General features: G+C 40.1%; 1 protein-coding gene across 1 annotated transcript in view; it reads right to left on the bottom strand.

Annotated features, from left to right (window-relative positions):
* Positions 1-2,450: 2,450 nt before the first annotated feature.
* LOC145348977 (interleukin-1 receptor type 1-like) overlaps positions 2,451-27,845 on the bottom strand; it is a 38,443-nt gene continuing 13,048 nt past the window's right edge. Inside the window, exons 2-11 of the mRNA XM_080197152.1 lie at positions 25,322-25,407; positions 23,400-23,637; positions 21,776-21,962; positions 18,983-19,154; positions 16,804-16,869; positions 11,492-11,621; positions 11,244-11,392; positions 8,156-8,296; positions 7,880-8,041; positions 2,451-4,700 (exon numbers count right to left, since the gene is read on the bottom strand). Of these exons, the coding sequence (XP_080053278.1) occupies positions 4,348-4,700; positions 7,880-8,041; positions 8,156-8,296; positions 11,244-11,392; positions 11,492-11,621; positions 16,804-16,869; positions 18,983-19,154; positions 21,776-21,962; positions 23,400-23,637; positions 25,322-25,403 (1,680 nt within the window). The 5' untranslated portion in view covers positions 25,404-25,407 and the 3' untranslated portion in view covers positions 2,451-4,347. The remainder of the gene's footprint in view (positions 4,701-7,879; positions 8,042-8,155; positions 8,297-11,243; positions 11,393-11,491; positions 11,622-16,803; positions 16,870-18,982; positions 19,155-21,775; positions 21,963-23,399; positions 23,638-25,321; positions 25,408-27,845) is intronic.

Genomic DNA, 27,845 nt, shown 5'->3' with positions numbered 1-27,845 from the left:
TTAAGTTCCTCTAGGATATCTGTTACGAAAACAAAAAAAAGCTGCTCACACCCCCCTGAACATCCGCATATATTCTCCGCACCCCATCCATGCCAACCCACAATTCCCCAGCCCTTCATAGGGACCCTCATGTACCAAATACTATCCTATGCCCCTCCAACTCATGCCCGTCATCACTATATTCCTTTATAGCCCATCTGTCAACCCATATCCCCACTCATCCCCTTGTACTTGACAATCCCAATGCCAACTTAGTTCCAACATAGGCCCCAGCACATTTTGCCTTTACCCCCCACTCCATGACAACTCACATAGTGCCCATAGGGAAAACTCAGGAGCCAATGCTGACAGTGTCAATTCATGATGTCATTATTTAACAAAAAAACTCATCGGAAAAAAAATCAATACATTGCAATTCCTTCAACTAATCTTTTATGAGAACAAATAATTTTATTCTATAACCGTTTGGATCTCAATCAAGCTGCTCACTTAATAGGTACCTTATTGTGATAATATTTGTTTGCAAAATCAGGAATGTAACACAACTACCAAAATGATAGCGCCAGGCTTATGCCAGAGCAAAATTTCAAGCACAGAGTCACTGATTTTTTTTTAAACCACATATTTTTTAATGTCAAGCACAACAGAGATAAATCGTTTGACAGCATTGACAATTCAACTTTGTGTGCAAAGTTTTGTGCAGAATCATACTTTGAACAATCTCAATGAGCACCAGATCTAGCTAAAGGGTGCGTTACCTCTTCCAAATGTTTCACAAGACCATATCCAAAGAGTTATCTTACCTATCCAAATGAATTTACAAAGGTTAAGATCTGTTTCTATCTGATTTAATATGCACACTTTGGGTTTCAGACACTTACCTCAGCAAAATCACACACATTGAGGAAGATGCTGATTTAGATGCATAGCTGCTCCATGAACCAAGAGCATGCAATTTAGAACCCAATCCCATCCACACATATTGTGGGGCAAGGGGAAGGTGTGCAGAGACTCAAAATATATTGTGCATCTTGGAATTCTTCAATTAAATTGCGATTAAATATTAGAACAAAGGTGATGTACTGCACTCATTGTCCAAAGGTTTGGTATATATAATACTACACTGTTTTCAATAGAACTGCGAAAGGATAGTTCAAGTGAATAAATAGGTTAACTTCCATTTATATAGCATCTCTAATGTAGGAAAACATCCCAAGTCACTTCAGAGATGTTAATAAAGTTTAATACCAAATCACAAAGTGATATTAGGGCAGATGTTCAGAGGTAGGTTTTAGGGGGCGTGTTATAGGAAAAAAGAGAGGCAAGAGCCACACAGAGGTAAGAAGGGTATTCCAGAGCTTAAGCAGTTGAAGGCGCAACCACCAATGACTGACCAATTAAATTCTGGGAAGCATAAGCAGCCAGAATTGGAGCAGCAGATATCTTCTCATGTAGGAATGGAGGAGTTTACAAAGTTAAGGAGGCAAAACTATTAATGGATTTAAAACAAGGAAAACAAGAGTTTTTTAAAAATTGTGTGATTGGGTAATCAGGAACCAATGCGGCAAGCATGGGATATATGAACAGGGTTTAGTGTGAGTTAGGACATGACTAGCAGAGCTTTTGGATGACATCCAAGTTTAGAGCAGTGGAACATGAGTCAACAGCCAGGATTGCAATGGAATAGACAAGTCCAGAAGTAACAAAGACATGAACAAGGGAATCAGTATCAGATGAACTGAGACTAGATCAGAATTGGGCTATCTTATAGAACAAAATAGGCAGTCTCACTGATGACATGGATGTGTGATTGGAAGCTCACTTCTGAATCACATATAACACCAAAACTGCAAACTGCCTCAAAGTCTTTGGCAGGGGAAGAAACGGAGCTGGTAGGTAGGGAAAAGAATGTGTGTCAGGGATGGAAGCTAATAGTTTTGGTCTTCTCAATATTAAATTAGAGAAAATTTCTGTTCATATTGAATGTTATACAAGCAGTCGAAAAGAGATACTTGAGACTTGAGAGAGGTGGTTCAAAGTAGAGCAGAGTATCAACAGCATAACAAGGAAACAGATGTGTTTTTCATGTCAGTACGACAGTCTAATCATTGCAAGTTTCTGATGGTGGCTCTGATAAGAACTGTTATTTTTACAAGCTTGCTACCTATCAGGTACATTAGTGGTACTAATATCTAATTGGTACGTGTGAAACCAAGATATATGCTAATAAAATTCATAGTACCACATTTCCACTAGAGATGTGTAGGTTAACGAGCAAAACACATTGATCTACATAGGAGGATGGAAATAGCTGTATTGAAAAATTCAGGAGGGTCAAGTCTGCCTCTAATTGGTAGAAAATCACATATACCCTATATCTCTCAGTGTTGGAGAGATAGAATTTACCCTATTACATACAACAGTGCAGATAATACAAGGAAACACAAGTCTGCATTTCAATAACAGTTTTTATTTCAAACATATATTTAGCATGATTAGGCTAAAAACATGTGGTATTAAAAAGAGTCTGAGTGGTTGACTACGTGCACCAAATGAAGTATATGTTCACAGTAAATCATCTTGGAGGACATAAATCTGGTGATATATGTATGAAAAATATCTGTTTGAAAATAAAGAAGCCATTATTTGAAAAGTGTGAATCTACACTACATTTTTCTTTTACATGCTACATCCATACAATAGTTAACTTTTATAATAGCACCTATGGGAGTTAGAATACAAGTTATATATAAAAAGCCCCATCAAACTGCGCATTACTAGTTTGAAGTTGGTAGCGGGTAAAGAAACTGGGCTAAAACTCTGCTTGACCTGCCAGTTTCCTCAACCACTGAGCCCACCATGATTTATAATTATGGGAGGTGCCCACACTGGTATCTTAGAAACGTGACAGATAGTTCAGATGCAAGTGTGATGTAGGCTGCCCACTCAGGAGGGGCACCTGGGACCACTCTTTGAACACATTACACAGTTCAGGTGGGGACATAAAAATAACCTTAGAAAAATTTGGATACATGCTGCAACCCATGCCAGAACCTCAGACAGGCCTCTTTTCCATCCTTATAAAAATCAGTTCATCTCCTTTCTCTGAGCACACCAGTTGCACAAGAGGAAACTTCAGTCACAGGGCCACTACCACTAATGCAAGTAACCCTGCTCGGAAACCATTGCAGGTCATTTGTTCTGCAAAATCTAGCAGAGAGGTCGGTGATCCATCACACATGGATCCTGATTTAATTCCCAGCAGATTTACAGAGGTCGTGGAGCTGAACAACCAGGCACCAAGGCTTGCTCACTCTACTTTCTATATATGCTTTAGAGCAATTTACTAAAAGAAGTAGCTATGAAATATGGAAGTTCAGAGGTGTGTAGATTACATGGTAAAAAGATCTTAACACATCTACCTAATTGTCATCCAGAATCACGTGTATAGGTCCTGATTCATTTTCCAAACATTTTCATGCCACAAAATTTCATATTAATTTTTTTAAATGTACTTTTTCAAAACAGGGATCCTTTCAAGTCAAAGCGTATCAATCGCAAGAACAATACGAAAATGTATCATCATCTACAATTCATTAATTTATTTCATGCAAATAAATTCTACTCTGCTTCCTCATTATCAACTTCTAATAATTGTTAGATATTTTAAGATTTTAGCTGCACAAAATTATTCAACTTATCAACAATAAGATGCACAAAAAAGTAAAACTTTCAAAAAAGGATTCTTTGTCCTGACTTTTAAACAAATCCAACATTACATTATATTGTTATAAATCAGGTTGTGGAATGTATTTGTTGATCAAGTTGTCTTCACTTTCATTTACACACTGTGGTAAATATTCCAATCCCACCTGCCATGGGAATCATTACAAGTGGGCTGAACAAGTTAATGGACTATTGAAAAGGTCAGTTGACTTCGAGCAGGAGGTTCCTGTCCCTGGATGGCAGGACTTAAAAGATCCCACCCAATATATATAGACAACATACATTTATGAATCATTTGTCGATACTCCCATATGCTTTGTGCGGTTGTAAAATTACATAAGAAATGTCAGTTAAAATACACAATATTTTTACAACTACAGAGATAATTGAAGAAAAAAATACATTGACTTGGATAACTGGTTAAGGGGGTCAATTTCCTTGAGGTTTGTAATACTGTAAACAGAACTTCCATTGAACTTTCAAATTTACAGTGGGAGAGGAGTAAAGAAATTCACCGAGTGCTCAGAAATATCCACTTCTGCAATTTACCCAAAAGTCATTGGACTATAAATGTCTGTACTCTCTCAAAATATGAGATGATGTCTAATACATTTCTAATGTCTAGTAATACTCAATTTTACGGCGGGACCGTGAAGACCTTGGTGGCATGTTGTATCTCACTTGTCTCCAGAATTTTGAGTTTAACGATGAAGTTTCTTTAACCCATTCGCTGTTTTTCCACTTAATCGTTCCTTTCTTTTGTATAATATGCCTCACTGATTCTGAAAAGTCACTGTAATCATCATGAAATTCCAACTCAATCACAATAACTTCTATTTGATTAAATATCAGTGCATCGTACAATCCAACTTGCTGTTCAAATGTAGTGTCCAACTGTTTATCAGAAGATTTTGTCACCAAAATAATTAGTCTTCTGCTGTCTTTGATATTTGTTTTCACTTGTTCAATGTAATCTAAGAAGAAAGAGAAAGGGAGAAAACAAGGTAAACAGTGAAATAGCCCAACAGAAAAACTACTGTGCCTGGAAAACTGCAGTCTGCAATGACACTAATACACCTGGTTGGTGCCCTCCAACACTAACCCCAGACAGAATGCACAGGTTGAGATGGCATGTTATTTATATGTGGGAACGACATTTACAACACTGCTGATAAATCCCAGGCATCACCAAGCTACATACAGAAACTCCATGTATATTCCCCTCACAACCCTCATGAATCTGTTCAAGTGCTCTTTCAACACACCAGCACAGGAACCAAATAATTTGAGAAAAAAAAATTAGACGAGGGCCCAGACACTTTTTTTTCCCCACTAATACCCAACAATCCCCGCCACCCAATACCCAGGAGAACTAGACTTCGTTACAATGCTATAACATGGATATTTCCAACAATATATCTTGGGCAGGATTTTCTGGCCGTGCTCATCCCGAAATGGGAAAATCAGCCCAAGATCAATGGATCTTTCACTGGTCCGCCCCTTGCCCGCTATGATTCCCATGACAGGCGGAACATCAAAATTCACCCCATTGTCTAACCATGTAGATGAGTACCTTAGCTTGCAGAGAATAAGTTGACCCATCTTTGCAAAGCTATTTCAGTTATAAGCTGATAGCCAACATTGCAGTTACTTGCATTAGTAGTAGGTCTCAATTTTTCACCCCAGAAATGAAAGCTTAAATGATTTTATACTATTAAGTTGACACATGAGACCAAGCAGGTAACAGCGCTGCAATGTAAGGATAGTGCACAAGAGTTTAAGATGTTCCCACATAGAGCAGACTGCATATGACAAGGCAAGAGAACAGAAATGGATCCTCCAGCAAAATAAATGCAGTACAAAGCTGCATGGTAAAGAGTGCACAGGAGTTTAAGATATTCCCACATAGAGCAGACTGCATGTGACAAGGCAAGAGAACAGAAGTGGGTCTTCCAGCAAAACAAATGGAGTGCAAAGCTGCTTTCAAACTGAAGGTTTAACGTTTGCTAACTCATTAAACAACTGTGCTGCAACAAGGAGATTTGGTGTTAATGAAATTCTGCTGCAAGAGCGGAAGGAGGAGGAATCCCTCCTGAGGATGATGCCCAAGACCAACCACACCAGCCCTTCACATTTTATACTTAACATACAGGGCAACAACATTTTTGGAAAGAATTTTGGCAGCTTCCAAGGTCAATGTGCATGCTGTGATCTACAGTGATATCTTCCCATAAATTTCAAATGTCTCTCATTTGTTTCAAAGACTTTGTGTACCCTTGATACAGTGATAAGTTCAATCACAAAGAAGTGCAGCTTTTGACAAAGATGATACCACTCATATGATTGTCAAAACTTAAGATCCTAAAACGCTTTCTTCATTTCAATCACATCTAAAAATAAATAAAGGAAAACCACTGCATTGCTAATACCTCTCAATTGAAATTGATTTCAGCATCATATTTACTTTAACATTCTGCGTGAGTGTGTTTAATTAGTCAATGTTACCACCAGTGGAATTTCATGATACCCCAGGATCCTGTGCAGTAAGATTTAATGTGAGAATCAACTCTTTTTTGGCCAAAAATCCCCACAAGTGAGTTTAGAGACACTTGTTTCCATGCTAGCATTAAAAAAAAATGAAAAGGCATAGACAGGGCTCACAAAATCTCATTGACTATGGCATCATAATCTCTTGCATCTCCAGTTGGAGTGGCAAACCTTCCCTAGATTTGCCGCTCCTGCACTCGGCTGTTAATGATGTGAAGAAGATATTGTGTATGTGCGCATGTGGGGGGGGCAAAATTTTGGACTTTAGGGAGGGGTGAGGGAAGGAAAAGGAAATGGGGGGGCGGGGGGGAATAGGGGACTGCATGGGAAATACAGATATTATGACAATGGGTAGGTTGAAGTTTTTAAATTACATTTATCAATTTATTTCATATTTTAAATGAAATATAGATTGTGTTTTAACTTATTTTAAAATGTTCATCAGGGATATTCTGGAATGTGGATCACAGTCTGAGTATGCAGGGTAGATCAATTAGAACGGAGATGAAGAAAATTTTCTTCACCCAGAGAGTTGTGAGCCTGTGGAGTTCTTCTCCACAGAAAACAGTTGAGGCCAAAACGTTGTACGTTTACAAGGAGTTAGACAGAGTCCTTTTGGCTAAAGGAATCAAAAGAATATTGGGGGGTGGGGGGGGAGCGGAGAGACAGGAGCAGGAACAGATTTCTGAGTCGGATGATCAACCATGATCATAATGAACGATGGTGCAGGATTGAAGGGCTGAATGGCCTACTCCTGCTCCCATTTTCTATGTTTAAATAAGAGCATGCTGAACAGGAGAAGTGTACAAACAAGCAGAGTTAAATGATACCAAGGTAAAAAGTCAGCTGAAAGCTCTGCAGTTTTGTGTAAGATATGTGAATGCTGGTGGACAATTCAATAATCAATGAGAGAAGATGACTCTCATGAACATCTGCATCCACAAATGATGGCAATGCCCAGTGTTTGAGTGTAAAAAGACAAGGCTGAAACATTTGCAACCATCGTCAGCCAGAAGTAAATGATTAATCCTGGTTTCCTTCCGAGGTTTCCAACCAATACAAATGCCAGTCTTCAGCCAGTGGGATTCAGATCACATAATGCCACAACTAACTGAATACACCAAGGACTGTAAAACACTACCCATCTGTAGTGACAAAGTTTGGCCTCAAGAATTAGCCACAACTTTACGCAAGCTGTTCCACTACAGCTACTATCCAAGTGGAAAATTACCCAGTTATGTCTTTCCCACTAAAAACAGGAAAAATCCAAACCAGCCAATTACTGCCCCATCCCTCTACTCTGGTTGGATTCCAACCTGGTGTTGTGAGACTTCTTACTACAATTTTTCACATGCCAGGGAGATGTCAGTGTTTTAGCTGAACTTGAATAGCTTGGCTAGGAGCATGGCTAGTTTTGAAGCCCAAGTCTTCGGTGCTAGTGCTAGAATGTTGTCAGGGCCTTAGCCTTTGCAGTGTTCAGGGTCTTTAGTTGTTTACTGATTTCACATGGTGTGAATCGAACTTGCTGAAGCAATCCTAATATATATATACTAACAATGCAAAGTGAGGGGATCACTGAATACACTGAACCATATTTTAGCCTCACCTTCTCCAGGTAGATCATCTCTTCCAGGAATAAACAATTTATATCCACACTGGCATTCCAAAACTTGAGGCAGTATGTCCATAATGAAGACTAAGATACTAGCTGCGCGTGGAGAACAAGAACTTTGTGGATAGATGATATACGCATCATATTTCTTGCCATCTGAAAGTGAACAAATCATGAGTATAATTTACCAGACTGCAGACTGAAATTTTTTTGAATTTGTCTCACTTAGTTTGCTAATTAAGGTTAAGCTGATTTTGAATTTGCACCTACCTACTAAACATTTTGCAGGAAACGTATCACGATACCACAATACAATATCAATCTTGAAAAACTTGTAAATACATATGCAAATGAATAACACACAGGCAAAAACGCCAAAGACAGCTACTATCTCCTTGGTAAAATCTGGAACTGAACAGAAACAAAATAATTTTATTAAAAATGACAAGAATCAGAAATGTCTATTTCCATAACTCTGGTAGGAGAAGGCAACAGTGATCAGAGTTTATTGAAGACAATCAAATTAGGCCTGAATTGCACACCATCATCAGGCAACATAAAGAGATAAACAAACCTGGCCAATTTCATCATCCAGACTGATATCTTTTCTGTGACAATGTATGGTTTATCCCATACATTTTAATCTTGATTCTCAAAAGCGGATAGCCTGTTTTAGTTACTACTGGAAATATCAAACTATTATAAATTATATGGTTTGTATTTTGTCCTGAAAGTAATGCATTCTTTAGCCTGACAAGTCACTAAAATGGAAAGAGTAGTTTTTAAAAGGAGATAAAATTTATAAGTGGATTCCAAAGTGTTTCTGATCAAAAAACAGCAATTTTTTTTCCCATATGGGCGGTAGCTTCCTCAGAATGGTAATCAGTGTCAGATTGCCATTCTGTACCCTTTACTTGCGATAAATTTTTTAAGTGCTTGTCTTGCCCGACTTTCCTGCTGTCTAGGATCCAGGCAGTGCAGTGGTTCTCCAAGTCCAGCTTCAGTGTACAAAAGATTTGCAGTGAAGGAAGGCACCAGCTGCTGTAAAGCAAGTTAGTTTTAAATTGAAAATAACAGGCCAGGGAGAAGATAAACATCTAAGGTAAGTAGTTTGGGACTTGCGTAGTGCAGGGGGTTGGGTGGGGTTTGACAGACATGGGGCAGTGGAGTTGGAGGTCAGGTCAGGTTCAGGTTGGTTTGTGCATGGACCAGTCTAGTGGGGTGTGGTCTTAAAGGCTCATCATGCAAGTCATCAATGTGGCGAGCCACTAAGATCACGGGAGCGGTGAAAAATTGAGTTTGCCTCATGATTAGTGAGCCCGAGATGCAATCGTCTGGGCTCACTTGCCTTAACAGCCATACTGAAGGAGATCCTCACTGGGAAGGATCACGTCTAGAGGAGGTTATCTGGGTGATATTGGGGGATATCCAGGGGATGGTGGGGGGGGCGGGGGGTGGGGTGATATCCAGAGAGGTGGGGAGTGACAGATCTACATATACACTTACACACAGAACATGGAGAGTTCTGCACATGTGCAATGGTGTCCTCTAGCTGTGATCAGCTAGCTTTCCAATGAGAACAGACACCATCTACTCCCCCCTACTGGTGTGAATCATACTTTCCTTTTTTTGCACTAATAAGAAATAGGAGCAGGAGTAGGCCATCTAGCCCTTCGAGCCTGCCCCGCCATTCAATAAGATCATGGCTGATCTGTCGTGGCTCAGTTCCACTTTCCCGCCCTCTCCCCATAACCCTTAATCCCCTCTCTTATCAAAAACCCATCAACCCGCGTCTTAAAAATATTTAGCGAGGTAGCCTCCACCACTTCAACGGGCAGAGAATTCCAGAGATTCACCACCCTTTGAGTGAAGAAGTTCCTCCTCAACTCCGTTCTAAACCGCCCCCCCTTTATCTTGAGGCTGTGCCCCCTAGTCCTACTGTCTTTTTTGAGCGGGAAGAGTCTCTCCACCTCTATCCTATCCATCCCATTCATCATCTTATACGTCTCAATGAGATCTCCCCTCATTCTTCTAAACTCCAACGAGTACAAGCCTAGTTTATTCAGCCTCTCCTCATAGCTCAACCCCCTCAACTCCGGTATCAGCCTAGTAAACCTCTTCTGCGCTCCCTCCAAGGCCAAAATATCTTTGTGCAGGTGCGGCGCCCAAAACTGCACACAGTACTCCAGCTGCAGCCTCACCAATGCCCTATACAGCTGCAGCAAGACCTCCCTACTTTTATATTCAATCCCCCTCGCGATGAAGGCCAGCATCCCATTCGCCTTCCTGACCACCTGCTGCACCTGCAAGCTGGGTTTTTGCGACTCATGCACAAGGACCCCGAGGTCCCTCTGCACCGTCGCCTGCTGCAGTTTTTCGCCCCGTAAGTAATAGTCCTTCCTACCATTCTTCCTACCAAAGTGGACCACCTCACACTTGCCAACATTAAATTCCATTTGCCATTTCCTGGCCCATTCGCCCAGCCTATCTAGATCCTTCTGCAGACTCTCCACACCCTCCGCACAATTTGCCGTTCCCCCAATCTTGGTGTCATCAGCAAATTTCGACACCCTACACTCGGTTCCCTCCTCCAGATCATCTATATAAATGGTAAAAAGCTGAGGCCCCAGCACCGACCCCTGGGGCACTCCACTAGTCACCATCCGCCAATCCGAATAGCACCCGTTGACCCCCACTCTCTGCCTCCTATTTGACAACCAATCCTCTATCCACGCTAACACCCTACCCCCAACTCCATGTCCCTCGACCTTCTGCAATAACCTCTTGTGAGGTACTTTGTCAAACGCCTTCTGAAAATCCAGAAAGACCACATCCACCGGCTCTCCTCTATCCACCGCCCTAGACACATCCTCATAGAACTCCAGTAAATTTGTCAGACACGATAAGTGGCATAAAATCGTGTCTGAAAACTTGCTGAAAAAAAGGACGCAATTCTCTCTCATTTTCATGCACGTTCGGTACTTAGAATTATTTTGGTAAAATTGCCCCCTACTAATTACACTGAAGATAGAAATGTTTTAAAAGTTAAACGTTTATTTATTAGTCACAAATAAGGCTTACATTAACACTGCAATGAAGTTACTGTGAAATTCCCCTTGTCGCCATACTGTAAAGTGAAAATCAATGCATTCTACTTTTATGAATATGACAACAGGGATAGTTTAGGATTAATATGTCAGCAGATGCTAACAATGATCAGTCTTCTGTATTGATTAGTGAAAAAGCAAGGCAGTCTCATAATATACCAAAGTTACCAGAGATCCTGCATAAGGAAAAGCAAATGATCTTTAGATTAAAGACAAATGCCATTTCTTAAATATTGTAATGTGTTACTTGCCTGCTTTTCTAAATTTAACAGTTGCTATTTGACATCCCAAGCCATTTTTGGCGACACACGTAAGTGATTCATTATAATATTCTTCTTTGAAATTAGGAAAAAATATTGTCGACTCATAATAGTTTCCTTGTTCTCTGTCACTCCTTCGACTGAAAACAAAATTTATATACATAAATTCAACATTATACAATTTTAAAGACAGTAAGTTATGTGCTTGTTCAAACCCTGGTAAGATTGGAGCTGCATACCTATATTCAACTTGAAGATGATTACCAAAATGGTCTTCAATAAACTTATCATTCACTGTCCAATAAATTAATGTTGTAGATGGCTCACAATATCCTGTGTATACTGTACAAGATATGTTCAATTTTGATCCTGTAGAAACAAAATAAAGACATTTTTATTCACTAACACATTGTAAAATTGGAATGGCATCAGTGCCAGAAGCACCCTTGCCTGAACAAAATTAAATAAAATCAACTTATTGAAAAATCTACACTGGTTAACAGAGAAAGTCAACATATGGATAGAATAAATGTCTAGAATTCATCAAAAGACAGCTTGAACTGGTAGTGTTATAATTTATCAAACATTTGCAAATATCAAGATATCCAATCTTTGCATTGAATAGATATTTATAACAATACTGAACAAGCAGGTGTTTGCCAAGCACAAACTTTCTTACCCTGAAAATTAAAACCTACACAAACATAAAGAGGATGAACACACAAGTGAAACCATGCAAACTGAAAATTGCAACTTCTTCACTGTGTGCACAGCCTAATCGTTCTGTTTTCATCCTTCTCCTCCCACATTGATGATTACTTCCGAGACAGTTAAACTTCACAGTTGCTGGACTATTTGCTAGTTACAATTCAATCAGGGATCAATCTTTACTTAGTCTCCAAGCCAAGTATATTTAAATAGTTGCAGCCAAGCTGTGCATTTGGCTCCTAAATTGTTTATATTAGTTATGTCTGGGGAAGCAGTTATAGTTCAAAATCAAGGCTAACAACCCATTAAATAGCTTTAGCTGCCCACTGTGAATAATTGTGATTCTACCCGAATTGGATCTCTTAGGGCAGAACTTCAGTATGTAGGTGATGGTCTGACATGCCTGGCCAGCTGAAATTTGAGCTGTTACTTATGTTCCACTTGTGAAGCAAATAATTAAAACCTTCCCTGACCTGTCCTCAAGACTTGGTTGCCCAGATTTTCTATTGAAGGTTCAAACCTAAGACTTCATCAGGTTTGTAACTTGCAAACTAGAGGTTCCCCAAAGATGCAATGATTCCGATTGTGAGAAGAATTAAAATCACTTCTAACTCCTGGTTAACTAAAGTGCTGACCCCACAGTCCCCAAACTGAGACACTACCACTGACAACACCTCTTTCTCCCCAATGATTTGTTCATCAACTGTAAACAGTTCACTTTGTGACACAATCCAAAAGTATGGTGAACATCTACTCTCACAAATAGGCTATCAGCTAATATTAGGTATTGTCTTATTTAATGCATTTTTCATCTCAGATATTGAAATACTGATGTCAGAATTAGATTCAGTGTTTGTGAGTGGTGTTTTCAGTGCTTTAGAAACACAGGTTTTGTGTGGTGATCTGTGAACCGTGTTTACCAGTTCTTATTGATCCTCCTCTGTCCGGCATAACAAATAATTGGATGTCATAAGGGTTGTTTTTGCTTTCCAACAAGATCATCACATTTCACAAGTATTTTATCTCCTGGCTTTTGTGATGTAGCTCCGAATTTTACATTTCACTTTGCATTTACTATCATTCAACTTTTTTGTTCTCAATCACATTCACATACATGCTGACCATTAACTCCAGTGGATTGAGTCTTATTGACAGCACAGAAAGTGGCCCTTCAGCCCATTGTGTCTGCACTGGCCATCAAGCACTATTTATTCTAATCCTATTTTCCAGCATTTGGACCATAGTGTTGTATGCTAAAGCGTTTCAAATTCATCTAAATGCTTCTTAAATTTTGTGTGGGTTCCTGCTCTACCACTCTTTCAGGCAGCAAGTTCCAGATTCCCACCACATTCTGGGTGAAAAGGTTTTTCCTCAAATCCTTTTTAAAAATCCTCCCCTGGACCTCAAATCTATGCGTCCTGCCTCACTACTAAGGGGAAAAGTTTCTTCCTATTGACCCTTTCTATGTCCCTCATAATTTTGCACACCTCAATCTTTTCTGCTCTGAGGAAATCAATCCCAGCCTAACCAATCTCGCTTCATAGTTGAAACACTCTAGCTCAGGCAACATCCTTTGGAATCTCCTCTGCATTCATTACAATCATAGCTGATCATCCAACTCAACAGTCTAATAGCAAATCAGCCTCCTGTTCATTGACTCTGCCTACACTTCCCACCACTTCAGCAAAGCAGCCAGCATAATTAAGGACCCCAAACATCCAGGACATTCTCTCATCCACCTTTGTCCTTCGGGAAAAAGATACAAAAGTCTGTGGTCAGGTACCAACTGACTCAAGAGCAGCTCCTTCCCTGCTGCTGTCAGATTTTTGAGTGGACTTAGCCAGCGTGTAGAGAAAGATCAGCTTAATGCAAGGTATGACTGTAGCACTACATTCTGTACTCTCTCGTTTCCTTATCTATGAACAGTATGTTTTGTCTGTATAATGCACAAGAAATAATACTTTTGAAATTCCAGTCTCATTCAAAGACACTAGAATAACTGATCCTTTCAGTCATAGCTGGCGAATGGACATGACACACTTACCAGTTTCCACGCTGTAACAGATCTGCAGGCGATTGTAGTCACATACATGATTCCTACGCATAACAACAAACTTCTTGAGTTGTAGACTAATTGTTTCACTGTATGGCCAAACTGATTCACTGTATGTTAATACATGCAACAATAATAAATCAAATCAAATAGTCCTGCTTTTTCCCAATAACCTTTGATCTCAATCCCCTAAGTGCTATATCCAGCCACCTCTTGAATGCATTCAATGTTTTGGCATCAACTATTTTCTGTGGTAATGAATTCCACATGCTCACCACTCTTTGGGTGAAGGAATGTCTCCTCACCTCTGTCCTAAATGGTCTATCCTGAATCCTCAGACTGTGACCCCATGATCTCTATGTTGCCATCAACTGCGGAAGTCAAGCTTTGTCATTGTGTGCCTTGGTTTGGGTAACCATAGATCAATGGAGATTCTAATCTGCATCAAGCTTCATTGGTTCCTTGACAAATTGCACAGGCAAGATCCAAGCAGAATGTTTATTCACAACTTTGTCAATAATGTCAAGATCAAACGGATGTTGAAATTCCTTCTTGCTCTGCTTCCTGATGTGAAATGGTATTCATCACCCTTGTTACGTGACTGGAGGCACAATGGAGTCCACGTGCAACTTGCATGTAATATCTTTCAGTTTGGCCATACACTGAAGCAATCAGTCTACAACTCAAGAACGTTGTTGTTTTGCATAGGAATTGCATATGTGACTACAATCATCTGCAGGTCTGTTACAGTGTGGAAACTAATAAGTGTGTATGTCCATTCACCGGTATGGCAGAAAGCACCAGCTATTCTAATGTCTTTGAACGAGACTGGAATTTCAAATGTTCTAAGAATTTTCAGTGGTTTGTCACTGATGTAAGGGAAAAGTTTTGTAATCCTTCGTTTGCACAGAATGAGGCAATCTTGAAGTTGTTGAACATTTTGTCTCCCATGACATTGCCAGATCCTCCTGCATCAATGAAATCAGCTAAAAGGTCACTGTCACACAGATTTGCTGCTGTGTCCATAAGAGAGCACAAATATATATTCAGGCTCATCCACTGGCAACACTCTATATTTTGCTGTGGTACACATGAGGCACCCTTCTGTTGGTATTGGTCTTAATAACTGAGTAACAAGTATGAGCCAAGTGATTGGATTTTCACAAGCTTTGCATTGTTCACCAGTAGCAGGACACTTTGCCTGGTGTGGAAAAGCATCACCACAGTGAAATCACCCCAGTTTGAACAAGCCACAACTCCATTGTGGAAGTGTCGGTGCTGCTTTGCAGGCAGTTTCATGACACGTGAGCAATGAACAGTGTTCACAACAGTTTTGATGTGGTCATTACTTTTGGCAGCCTCAACTTCAGTAGATCTGAACTCCGAAACCAACAGCAATCTAACAATTCTGACAGATTTTACTCTCCCGAGTGTTTTTTTGTGAAGTTGACGAGTGAGACGATTATTTGTGTTTTGATTTCCCATTCCAGAAGTTCAACATCATAGTCACATTTCATTGCTAGTTGCGTCAAACACAATAATGGTCAATTGTCTTATCTGCTTCTAACTTCAAGGCACAAACTGACTACTTCTTGATTCTCCCTGTTGAGAATAAAGACAAATGAACCACCCTGGTAAATTTACAACACATTCTAAATCTGCACTAGGTGGATGACATGAGCAATATGTAATCAAGTATGATTATGATTAGGATCAACGGAGTGACACTGAAATACACACAAGACAGTCAGAACAAGCTCAAGAATAGCCAAGATATAAAAGGAAAAGCATATAAAAAATACTTACTAAATCTTGGTGACATCCTTATCAATCTCCCTTTACCAGCTAGTTTCATCTAGTCCATTTTTTCCTCAAGACACTGCACTGAGCAACTTTTCGTTCTCAATGATTGAAATCTCCATTTCAGATAAGCTGATACTCACTCCTCTTAGTTCATCATCATCCTTTCCACACTATAATTCTTCTTCCATATCAACTCATCTATTCAAAACTCTCTCAATCTTGTTCATATTTCTCCACTCCTGATATGAGGTCATCACCACTTTCTTGTATCTCTCACAACAGCCTTATCCTCCTTCATTGCTATTTCCTTCTTCAGTTACCTTGAAAACAAATTCTCTTTGAATTCATGATTTAGAATGTCAAAATCACTTAGTAATCCATAAGTGAATTGAGCATCTCAAAACAATTCATCAATTTGGATCAGAATCATACATACCTGCAAAATTTAAGTCATGTACTGCTATATGGCTATATAATTTTCTCAACAGGTTCAATGAGATAAGAATCATATCATTTCTTCAAATGATGGCCTGCTATAAATTTATAGTTAAATAACATTTCAAACTAGGCTATTTCAGGGAGTGGGGTAAAAAGCATTAGGAAGGGAGGTGGGGTGGTACAGTGGTTAGCACTGCTGCCTCACTGCGCCAGGGATCCTGGTTCAATTCCTGGCTTGGTCATTATCTGTTGGGAGTCTGCACATTCTCCCCTTGTCTATGTGGGTTTCCTCCGGGTGCTCCGATTTCCTCCCACAGTCCAAAGATGCGCAGGTTAAGTAGACTGGCCATGATAAATTGCCCCTTAGTGTCAGGGAGATTGGCGGGGTAAGCATGTGGGGTTATGGGGTTGGATTGTGGTCGGTGCAGACTCAATGGACTGAACAGTCTCCTTCTGCATCAAAAGGGATTCTATGAGACAAGTCAGGAACAGATAATCAAAGTGCAGCAAAAATAGCCTTGTCTATTTCACAGAACAAAAAAAACTTGCCAGGTTTTATTTCGATTGTACCATTTTTTGGATGTAGAATCTTTGGACCAACACTAGCCTTGCAGCCTGTGGAAATAAAAGCATTCTGTCAGCAAAATAATAAAGTGGGACACTTTGGAAAAACTATATTGAATTGACATTAAGCACATTGAAGAAAAATTTTAAAATACAACTTTGTTCTGTAATTCTCTGTGGATATAAATGAGATTTGCTCTTGGGATACTCCACCATGTATTATTGCTCTATCCTATACATATTCAACCTGTCAGAAAGGCAAGAACTGGTGGTGAGAAACTATTCCATTCCAGTAGGTGGTGGTATTGTTTAGCTGCTGGAGCCATCATTTTAGTACATTCTAATGGGTGAACATTTCTACATTTATTCATCACGTTTTCTTAAAAAACTGTACATTAATCCATTAAATTGTTAGGACCGTCACATGAGTATTTATAACCATGGAAAGGGTCACAAAATGTTTCTTTTTTAGGTTGAGAAAATAAAGTTAAGGGTGGGATCCTGAGTCCAAACTCTAAGAATCGCTGGTGGGGGCACAAATTCCAGAGAAAATTGGAAATCACGAATCCTGCCAGTGAGTTCCGATTTTCTCTGCCCTCCATGGGTAATGTAATCAAGCTAACGCCCATTATGGGAATTAACCTGGTTTTAATAATTACTTTGAAATTAAGTAAAATTTAACTGGATCCCTCACCATATGGTTTCCCCCCCTCGTGCTATACTCATATGTAGATGTATTGAAGGGATCCTCTGGAGGCACAAAGATGAGCATAGCCCCAGGAGAGGGACATGGCCAGGCAGTGTCCTGGCAATGCCAGGACAAACAACCTGAATCAGGGGCAGTGCCAGGGCTGGACATTGTGGGCTTTGGGAGGGTGGGGGGGGGGGGGCACGGAAGGGAAGGGAGGGGGGGGGAGGGGAGGGGAGGTGGGTGGGGGTCTTGATTCCTGTCTGGTGGAGAGGGAGGACAGTCACTGAGCCGGTGGGGAGGGTAGGTGTAAAGGCACAGAGAAGATTGGGGCGGGGGGGGTGGAGTTGGTGGGAAATGCTGACAATTATTATGTGGTGGGGGGGGCATTTTTATTTCTGACCGGGGTACCCTTTCAACATGGCACTCCAATCTTTGTGACACACATCACTGTCCCCCTTACCCACCACCCTACTACCCAGACCAATTGCTACCCCTGCCTCCCTCCACCCCACCTATTGCCCGCAGAGTTGCAGCAGATCTGGCAGCAGACCCCCTGACCCTCCCCGCACCCACACCAGAGATATATCTGCCCCCCCACCCCTCCATCTTACCCTTCTTCTTCCTTCCCTCCCCTCCACAATCTGGCCTCACTCACCACGCCCCCCCACACCAAGACAATGATTTGGCTTCACTCGCCCCTCCCCCAAGGAATAGTCTGGCCTCACTCCCCACCTCAGGGAATCTGACCCGCCTCCTCCTCCCTCCCCACCTGACAACGATCAGTCCTCCCCCACCCCAGAACCACCACAGATACATCTGACCCGCCTTCTCCTCTTCCCCCCACCAGAAAATGATCTCACTACCCCCACGCTCCCCCCCCGACCAGAGAATAATTTGACCCACCTCCCTCCCCTCCCCACCACCAATCTGAGTCAGAGAGCCATTGGAAGCTCTGAACGTGCTCTTCAGTAGCTGGAGCGCCTGTTTCAGACTTTTATTTAGCAGGTCCATTACGGCGCAGTTTTGGATAGGCGAACGCGGTGGTAAAGGGGAAAATGCTGATAAAGTTGGGCGGGCAGTTTATTAATTCAATTTAAATGCATGCAAGTCGAATCGCCGCCATTCCCAGGTTTCAATAAAGTGGTCATCTACGCAGACACAGGTGCAGATTGCGTTAATGGCCTCTCACCCGACTTTACCACGTTTCCACACCCAGTAAAATCATGCCCATCGTGGTTTTCTCTGTTGTCATTAGAAAGTTCTTCATGTTGATGTACTTGACAGCCATGCTGTTATATATATGTGTGGTAATGCCAATGATTTGCTTTCTATCAGAAAGCATTTACAATGATAGGCAAAAAAAAGTCCATTTGAAAGTTGACAGCATGCATTTTCTTAACCAGCTATTACAATGTAGACATTTTTACTAATAAAATTTATATGTATTATTGTCTTGGAACACAACAAACCCACCTTTAACATCAAAGTCAATGGTTTTGGTCATTCTGTACTGTAAACCATCATGCATAAAGTGCAGTTCACAGACATAGATTCCAGCATCTGATGGTTCCACATTTATTACTGTAAGTTGGTGGTCACCTTTATGATAGATATATTTTTTTCCATATGTAAGAGGCTCACAATTCTGAATAAAAAAAGACAGCATACACAGTTATCATTTTAGAATCAAGGCTTGCCTAGCGCAGATTTTTGGCACTGATAAAACCAGAGTAGAAAAATGGCAGAGGAAAATGTACACTCATCTTTGACTGTTCCTGGGTCAACCTGAAAACCGTTTCACTAGATGTCTGCTGTTAGGTCAGATATTGCTGCAATTAAAAAGGTAATGCACCAGAAATTGTAAATTGTGCTGAAAGAAACTCAGCCTGCTACATCTACTATAATGCCATATATAGCACCTTTAAAATAATGAAACATCCCAAGGCTCTTCACAGGAGCATTATAACATAGAGTATGACACCAAACCACATAAAGAGATATCAGATTGTGGCCAAAGGTTAGGTTTTCAGGAGTGTTATGAAGGAGGAAAATGAGATGGAGGGGCAAAGAGATGAAATTCCAGAACTTGGGGCCTAGGTAACTGCAGGCACAGCTACCAGCGGTGGAGTAATTACATTGGGAATGCACTGGAGGCCAAAATTTGGAGGGCAACTATCGCAAAGTATAAGATTTGAGAAGAAGGACAAAAATTTAAAAGTCACGATCTTGCCAATGTAGGTCAGTGTCCTATGAACAGACATTAGAGTTTCAAAGAATGAGTTTTGATTGCATTGAAACCGATAAAAAGTTTCAAAAGCTAAACAGGGTTAATGCAATGGAATTGGCTACAACAGGAATTAAGGGGTGTATACAGTATACTGGGATATGTGGGCATCCCTAGAGCTCAGCAGCCAGCCTTGTGGGCTAGCTCAGTCTCCACCCCCTCCCTACTGGCAAAATTCACATTACGGCCTCTATATTGCACAGAGTGCAGTAAGTTAGTATGTCTTACCTTGCTACAAAAAACAGCAAGAAAAACCTCCCATTTTCTCACCCATTTTCCACTTAGAATATTTTGAGAAAATTACACCCACAGTTTTTAAAAACAAGCTTGAAACTTCCAGCCAGTATCCACCTCTGGCAGACTGGGTCATTCACCTAGACAAAGATACCCAGAGATAAAGATAGACATGACTGAGATTCATGTCCCAGGATTGTTTCCATACTAAAGGCTTCCTCTTAACATCAGGAACCAGCATGGCCAGACCCAACAGCCTCAGAGCAGACCACAAAAACCATCTTAAAATTGAGATATTATTCCCATCTGTTTGAGGTGTACTTAACAATGCTTACAGAACCATCTTTATTTGCACCATCCATTTCAGTGGTCCATTTTGAATGCTAGAGTTAAACGAATAGCATTGATGTCCTATATTTCAATCAGGGTGAAGGAAATACAATTAAGGCTGCTTCTCTATATTTGTTTTCATTTGCTTGTGTCAACTAGCATATGGGCTTTCTCCCTGGGAAAATGGGAATGTGTGCAGCACAGGTCTAAGCAATTTTCTCGTCCCCATTTAGCTTTGATACATCTATCGAACAGCTCTAATGGAACATCTCTTTTGTGTTTTACTCAGGAGAAGTGAACAACGCTAGAAAGACCAGCATTTATTGCCCATTCCTAATTGCCCTTGAGAAGGTGCTGCTGAGTTGCCTTCTTAGGCAGGAAGGATTCAGGGTGACAAGGACAGAATGATAATAGGCAACATTTTTGTGGTGACTTCGGAGACCTTTCAAAATGGCAGGCGGGACTTGGATTGGGGAGTCCTGCCCCATTTCTGACTGAACCTATTCCTGCCAGTAGAGAAAAGGGAAAGGGCCATGACTCTCAAATGCAGCAAATCCAAACTTAGCAGGGCAATCTGAACTTAGCACCAAGTTCAAACAGACCTGATTTCACTGACACTGCAATGTGTGAGTAACTACTTTTTAGAGATGTAAATGTTCTCGAACAGCAACTAGGAACATGGAACCATCAGGTTATCAGTAAAAAATAGCCTGCGTTTTAAAAATGTTCACAGTTTCAATCGATGCTTGTTCATTGACCCCAAGTGCTACCATAACATTATTACCACTCAAGTGTTTTCCACAACCGATCAGTATCACAATGGCGCAAGTCCACTGTTTGATTAAAAGCTCCAAGAGGTTGTTAAAGGATTAGCTGTCTCTAATCTGGGTCATGAATACAAACATTTTGTATTTAATAAAAGGTTGAATGGGCTTTGTAAATGTGTTCTTTTAATATGGCATTTTTTAAATAGATATTTACGATGTTATTTTGTTTCACTTCAGCATAGCTCCTGAGGTGTGCCTATGTGATTTGACATGCGGGATGTAAAAGGTGGGGGGCATGAATTCCAATAACTTGGCATGGGTGCTAAAGCGGTCACTTGGGTGGTTGGGGAGTCATGAATCTGTACTAAGTTGGCATAGGGACCATAAAAGACCATTGGGAGTTGGTGGATAACCACAGATTGTTATGGAGGATGCTACTGGGGGGGGGTGGATGAGTTGGCATGAATTAACATTTGTGTGTGTGGGAGTGAGTGTGTTGGAGGGAGGTGATGGAATATGATGGGGCAAGACACAGAGGGTCTAAAACAACTGGGACAAAGTCCCAAAGTTATTATTTTAAGTGACACAGTAACTTCCATATTTACAAATAAACAGTATAAATTTGTATATACAATGTAAACTATTCCTTACTTTGTACCAATGTAGTTCTAATTCTTCATCTGAGGTTATGTAGTCATCAATATCTGGACAAGAAATCTTTTTAGAAGTCTTAACGTATGAAGTAGATCCATAGAAAAATTTATTTTGGAGGCATGAAGGACTGGTTGAGTTAGTAACTGTTAATGAAACAGTATGTTTTTGGCAAGATGTTGGATACCTGCAAGTGTACAAAGAAGAGTTAGAGCAATTTTAATAAATAATTACTGACCAAAAGAAGACATAGCTTTAAAGTTAGAATGAAAAAAGTTAAGGGAGACCCAAGGGGCAACTTCTTCACATAGAGGGTGGTGCGGATATGCAATGAGATGTCATTGAAAGTCAATGAGGCAGGTACAATTACCATATTCAAAAAGCACTTCAATAAGTACATGGACAGGAAAGGATTACAGGGCTATGACCCAAATGCAGGCAACTGGGACTAGTTGGGAGGGCACCATGGTTGGCATAGACCGATTGGGCGAAGGGCCTGCATCTGTGCTGTATTACTCTATGACTCTAAAAATATTTATGATTACTCAAATAATGAAACGAGAAAATATTTAATTTGGCATTTATTTTCAACAAGAAACTGTCCAGATGGAATTCATAAAACACCAGCATATTTTCTGGTAGCTTAAGTAGGACTAGGGGGCACAGCCTCAAGATAAAGGGGGGGGCGGTTTAGAACAGAGTTGAGGAGGAATTTCTTCACTCAAAGGGTGGTGAATCTCTGGAATTCTCTGCCCGTTGAAGTGGTGGAGGCTACCTCGCTAAATATTTTTAAGACGCAGGTTGATGGGTTTTTGATAAGAGAGGGGATTAAGGGTTATGGGGAGAGGGCGGGAATGTGGAACTGAGCCACGACAGATCAGCCATGATCTTACTGAATGGTGGGGCAGGCTCGAAGGGCTAGATGGCCTACTCCTGCTCCTATTTCTTATGTTCTTATGTTCTTAAGTGCTGAAATTCCAAGCACCAATCCTGCACTTTTGCAAGGATCACATTGCCAGTTTCTGTGAACACGACCTTCCCAATGACATGATTAGCTTATCCAGACTGAAGCTGGAGACGTTGATAACATCTTGCTGTTTGTCATCTACTGTTGATTAAGGGATGTAATTGAGGACTCAAGCCTCTTTCTCACACCTGACGTTCCTTCCGTCACTGACTGTCACAGGGTCTGCCTGGCCAAAATGGATCTAGAAAAGCAAACGCTTTTGCAATATGCCTTTATTTGTAACAGAAATCATGCCATCTGACATGCAAAGGATATTCATCACTTATGTACATTCCCTGGTTACTCTCACCTTGCGGATATGCCGGCGTTGGACTGGGGTAAACACAGTAAAAAGTCTGACAACACCAGGTTTAAGTCTTGTGGTTGGACTTAAACCTGGTGTTGTCAGACTTTTTACTGTACTTTCACCTTTCCCTTTGCTCCTATACAGTGCTATTCCATTGACTTTCTGCAGTACAGTCAATAGAAGCTTATTGACTTCCAGTGTAGGGAACTGCTGTATGCCCCGGATCATGATCTAGAGCAGTTCTGGGTCTAGCAGATAGAGCTGTAGTCTGCACCATCTCAACATTTAAAATCAGACCAATGGAACCTTACCTTACGACACAGGTATAGTAGCCAGTGTCTTTCAACAATACTGGAAGAAACCAAAGCGAATCATTCTCTATGTGAATCCTTTGCTTCTTGTCTGCTGTAATTATTTCAGATGTTTCATTGTTATACCACGTAAGGCTGTAGTTCTGTTCTGTACTCAACTCAGGGCAGGTCAAAATAACTCCTTCACTTTCCAGAACAAAGTAACGGTTAAAATCAACACCCATGTCCAAGCATGATTCTGCAAACAATAAATAAAATGGAACAGTTAAAGGCACTGGACAACAGATATAATATAAAGTGCAATAACTGTCAAATCTGTTCTTGAATACATTTCTAAACAGAAAGAAAATAATCTCTCCTAACAAGCAAAGCTCTGGGCATTTCAAAGAGACACGTCTAACTGAATCAGAAACAAATGGCATTGATTACAAAATGCCATGTAGCATAGATAAGAAGGGAGAAGGCTCCACTTACTGTTAACCACAATATCTGTTGGGCTTTTGCATGGAAACTTCCAGTAATAAGAGTTAAAATTGAATATGCTGGAAAAAAGACTCAGCGGAGGTTTTCTAGCATTTTCTGATTGTATTCTAGATTTCCAGCATTTGCAATATTTTGTTTTTACTACAGCAATTAGAAATCAATCGCAGCACAGTGCTCTTAAATCGAGCAATTATTTTTCTCAAAACACAGGCCCCACATCCTCATTAAACCTTAAACAAAAATTAACTTAAGTCCATCCATAAAAATAATAAGACACTGAGAAACTAAAACAGAAAATGCTGGAAAATCTCAGCAGGTCTGACAGCATCTGCAGAGGCGAGGGCCCCCAATGTCTGTGAAGGAATGATGATATTGTACTAAGTCAAGACAGTATGTGACTTGGAGGGGAACTGCCACCCTGGTCTTTCTAGATGGTAGCGGTTACAGGTTTGAACTGTGCTGTTGAAGAAGCCTTAGTTTCTTGTTGCAATACATCTTATCAATGATACACACTGCTGCCATTGTGCGTCGGTGGTGGAGGGAGTGAACGTTGAAGTAATGCCAATCAAACGCGTTGCTTTGTCCTGGATAATGTCGAGCTTCTTAAGTGTTGTGGGAGCTGCACTCATCCATGCAAGTAGAGGTATTCCATCACACTCTTGACATGTGCCTTGTAGACAGTTTTAGGAAGTCAGGAGGTAAGCTACTGTATGCAGAATTCCTAGTCTCTGATTTGCTCTTGTAGCCACAGTGTCTATATGGTTGGTCCAGAGTTAAAGTAGCTTTTGTTATTTTTGTAAGGTTCAAGTTAAAAAGATTTAGAAGAAATTGAAATCTGCTGTAGTGGCTGGCTCCCATTTTCAAATTTAAAAACAAATTGTATTTTATATTCTAAGTCACAAAATCTGGTTGAGTGCTCATTCTGCCAGTCTTATCTCATGCAAATTCAAAGAAACTCACACCATAATCCTATGTGTGACCACAAGACTAGATACTTTACATTTATAGATAGACCCTGGTTTACAAGTGTGAGACATACAGATAAGAGCAGATCTGAGTAAGACAAAGAATCTGAAAAGATCCAAAATCATCACAGTCTTCATCTTTGTCAATTTTATAAACATTCTACAACAGTACACTGTACCATCATTTAAAAATACAACAAAAACAAGTTGAGCTATCTGTTCAAAAAACTATACAAATGGAAAATCATTAACTTTTCATTAATGTCTCACATATACAAGTTTGTAGGAATCTAATGTACACATAACCTTCTTACATTCATATATACAGAATATGATTAACACCCACCCACAGCCACTTTTGAGTGATTAGGAAAGTTTCGACCTAGATTTTTCTGTGGTTATTTTCTTGAGTCATGAAGGTATAAAGAATGTAATCATGCAATACAACATTTCTTACAATTTCATTGCACCTACCTTGAGTGGGACCAAAATTTTGAGGTAAGGCTGACACCAACGTAAATAATCCAAAGAGGGTGGCAGAAATTGAAGCAACCATTTTCCTGTAATTAACAAAAAGAATAGAAACATGCATGATTTTTTAAAAATCACTGATATCACTCAAACTCCAGCAACTCACAGCTCCCAAAACAACGACATTCCATCTAGATATCAAAATACTTAACATTCAAGGGCTCAGAGATTTTCTTGAAGGCTACATTTTGATTTTCAGGGGTTACTATTTGGTATTCAGGGCCTGCTTTTTCATTCTCACAAAGTCTTTTACTAGCTGATATAGTCATTAGCAACATTACCTTTCACATTTGTGGTGAATTTTTTGAAGTCAGGGTTTTCTTCCTTAGATAGATAAATTAGCACAAATATCAAAAATTGTTTCCTCACATATATATGCTAGCGGTTAGCACAGCTGCCTCATAGCACCAGGGACCTGGGTTTGATTCCCGGCTCGGTCACTGTCTGTGCAGAGTTCTCAACGTGTCTGCGTGGGTTTCCTCCGGTTTCCTCCCACAGTCCAAAAGACATGGTTAGGTGCACTGGCCATGCTAAATTCTCCTTCAATGTACCTGAAGAGGCGTCGGAGTGTGGCAACTGGGGGATTTTCGCAGTAACTTCATTGCAGTGTTAAGTCTCCTTGTGACAATAATAAATAAATTTTAAATTAAATATTTTAATTTGGAATCCATAAATGAGATGTTTTTGTTAATTTATTAGAAATAAATCTCCCATACTCAATTTCGGAAATGAAAATCCCAATTACTTATTCAAGATATTGTATTGGGAATGAGTCTCTCATCTGCACTGCCAATTAAAAATTAACTGAAAACAATTAGCATACTCCAGCATTCTTTGGTTTTGTTCTGGTAATGTCAATTTTCTTTCCCTCAACTTTTTAAAAGTGATAACACTAACTTGCGACACTATTAGAAAATTTCACAAACTGTGCAAGTATGGAAAGAGAGTGACATCTTCAAAATGACACAAGGAGTTAGATGCTTATGAAATTATTTTTCAGCAATTTCTCAAATGTTTAGATCAGTGACACAGTTAAGAGTGGAGAAACAAGTATTGGTCTACACAATAATACATTACACACCAGTTTATCGATTTAGCCTCGAGTGTATTTTCAAAGTACAATTTTTAAGAATTTGCTAGCCCACTGAGGTACATCCCTCACCAGAATTAAGCCCTACAATATACAGAGACATGTGCATAACACTAATATTGAGTTTAGTGATGTGAGGGGTTGATGGAGCACTAAGTCATGCAGTTAGATCAGGTACAGTCAGAACCTCAGCTGAGTTATTAAAAGCTCTTCTTCATTTCATTCCTCCAGTTCTGTGAACCACTGCAAAAACCTCTCCTGGTTGAATAGCTGGGAAAATTGTAGAAGTGGGTACAGAAGGGACAGGCTTGGGGGTCCATTACTGAACCCAGTGAGATGTAAAAGTGCCTGAGGAACAACACAGATGCAAGAGTTTTCACAGAAATTCAAGGAAAAAAATATCAGTTCTCAAAACACGCCCATCAACGCCCATATCATCAATTTGAGCCTCGACTTAACAACATAATAATTTGTTCAAAACGGCTGTACTCTTTAGGAAAGTTTAATCGTCATTGACTAGATGGAAATGTGGCAGCTGAAAGGTGGTGAACTGAATTCCAAATCAGGCAAAGTTCCTATCTTGAATGCATTTCAACAAATATAAAGGAACAAGATCAGACTCAAATGTGATACACCCACTCTTCCTGGGCGTTCATGAAGCAAGGGCAGTTGAGCAAGCCGGCAAGTGGAATCAGATTTCAACATAAGTCACAACCTTCACAGCAGGAAATTGGGGGAGGGGAAAAGAACTCTCACTATTTCCCACAGCATAACACATATAAGTATATAGATATAAATACATTCATAACATTTTTCTATATCCAAATTGCTGAGTATTCCAAAAGAAGCAACTGAAACTGATTTACCTAAAGCACCTATACACGATAAACGATATTGCTATGCCATGCAATTGCCATGGAATTCTGTACAAGTTTAAAGTTATGCGGTTTTGACCCAACTATAATTTTGCTGGGATCTCATCCAGCTAGAGCAAATTAATCCACCTGCCATATTTATACTTAATACTATAAATGTTTCTACTTTCTTCCATATTCAAGCATATTATAGTTTTTTTTCTAAACACACGCTGCTGCAAATATTTAGTTTTGGTTTGTGTGTTTTATGTGCTTTAGCACAACTTAGCATAATGTGTTTTAACCTTAATTTCATAAAACTAAAAATTAACTGTAGAAAAACTGAGTAAATACAACTGAAGCAAGCCTGGTGTCTATGGTCCCAACCTTTTGTGGGCCATGTTGATTTCAGAGGTTAACAGCTGGGAAGGTAAAATCTTAAAACAGCAGGGGGATCTACTTAGCTAAAGGTATGGGAGTGTGATGTTGGTGATGCTTGAAGAACAAGGGATTCTAGGGAGGT

Source organism: Carcharhinus amblyrhynchos, chromosome 10, assembly GCF_965287045.1.
Source record: "Carcharhinus amblyrhynchos chromosome 10, sCarAmb.v2.hapA, whole genome shotgun sequence".
NCBI classification, from domain to species: Eukaryota; Metazoa; Chordata; class Chondrichthyes; order Carcharhiniformes; family Carcharhinidae; genus Carcharhinus; species Carcharhinus amblyrhynchos.
Note: the sequence above shows the minus strand (reverse complement) of the source record. Positions and strands in the feature narration are given on the sequence as shown.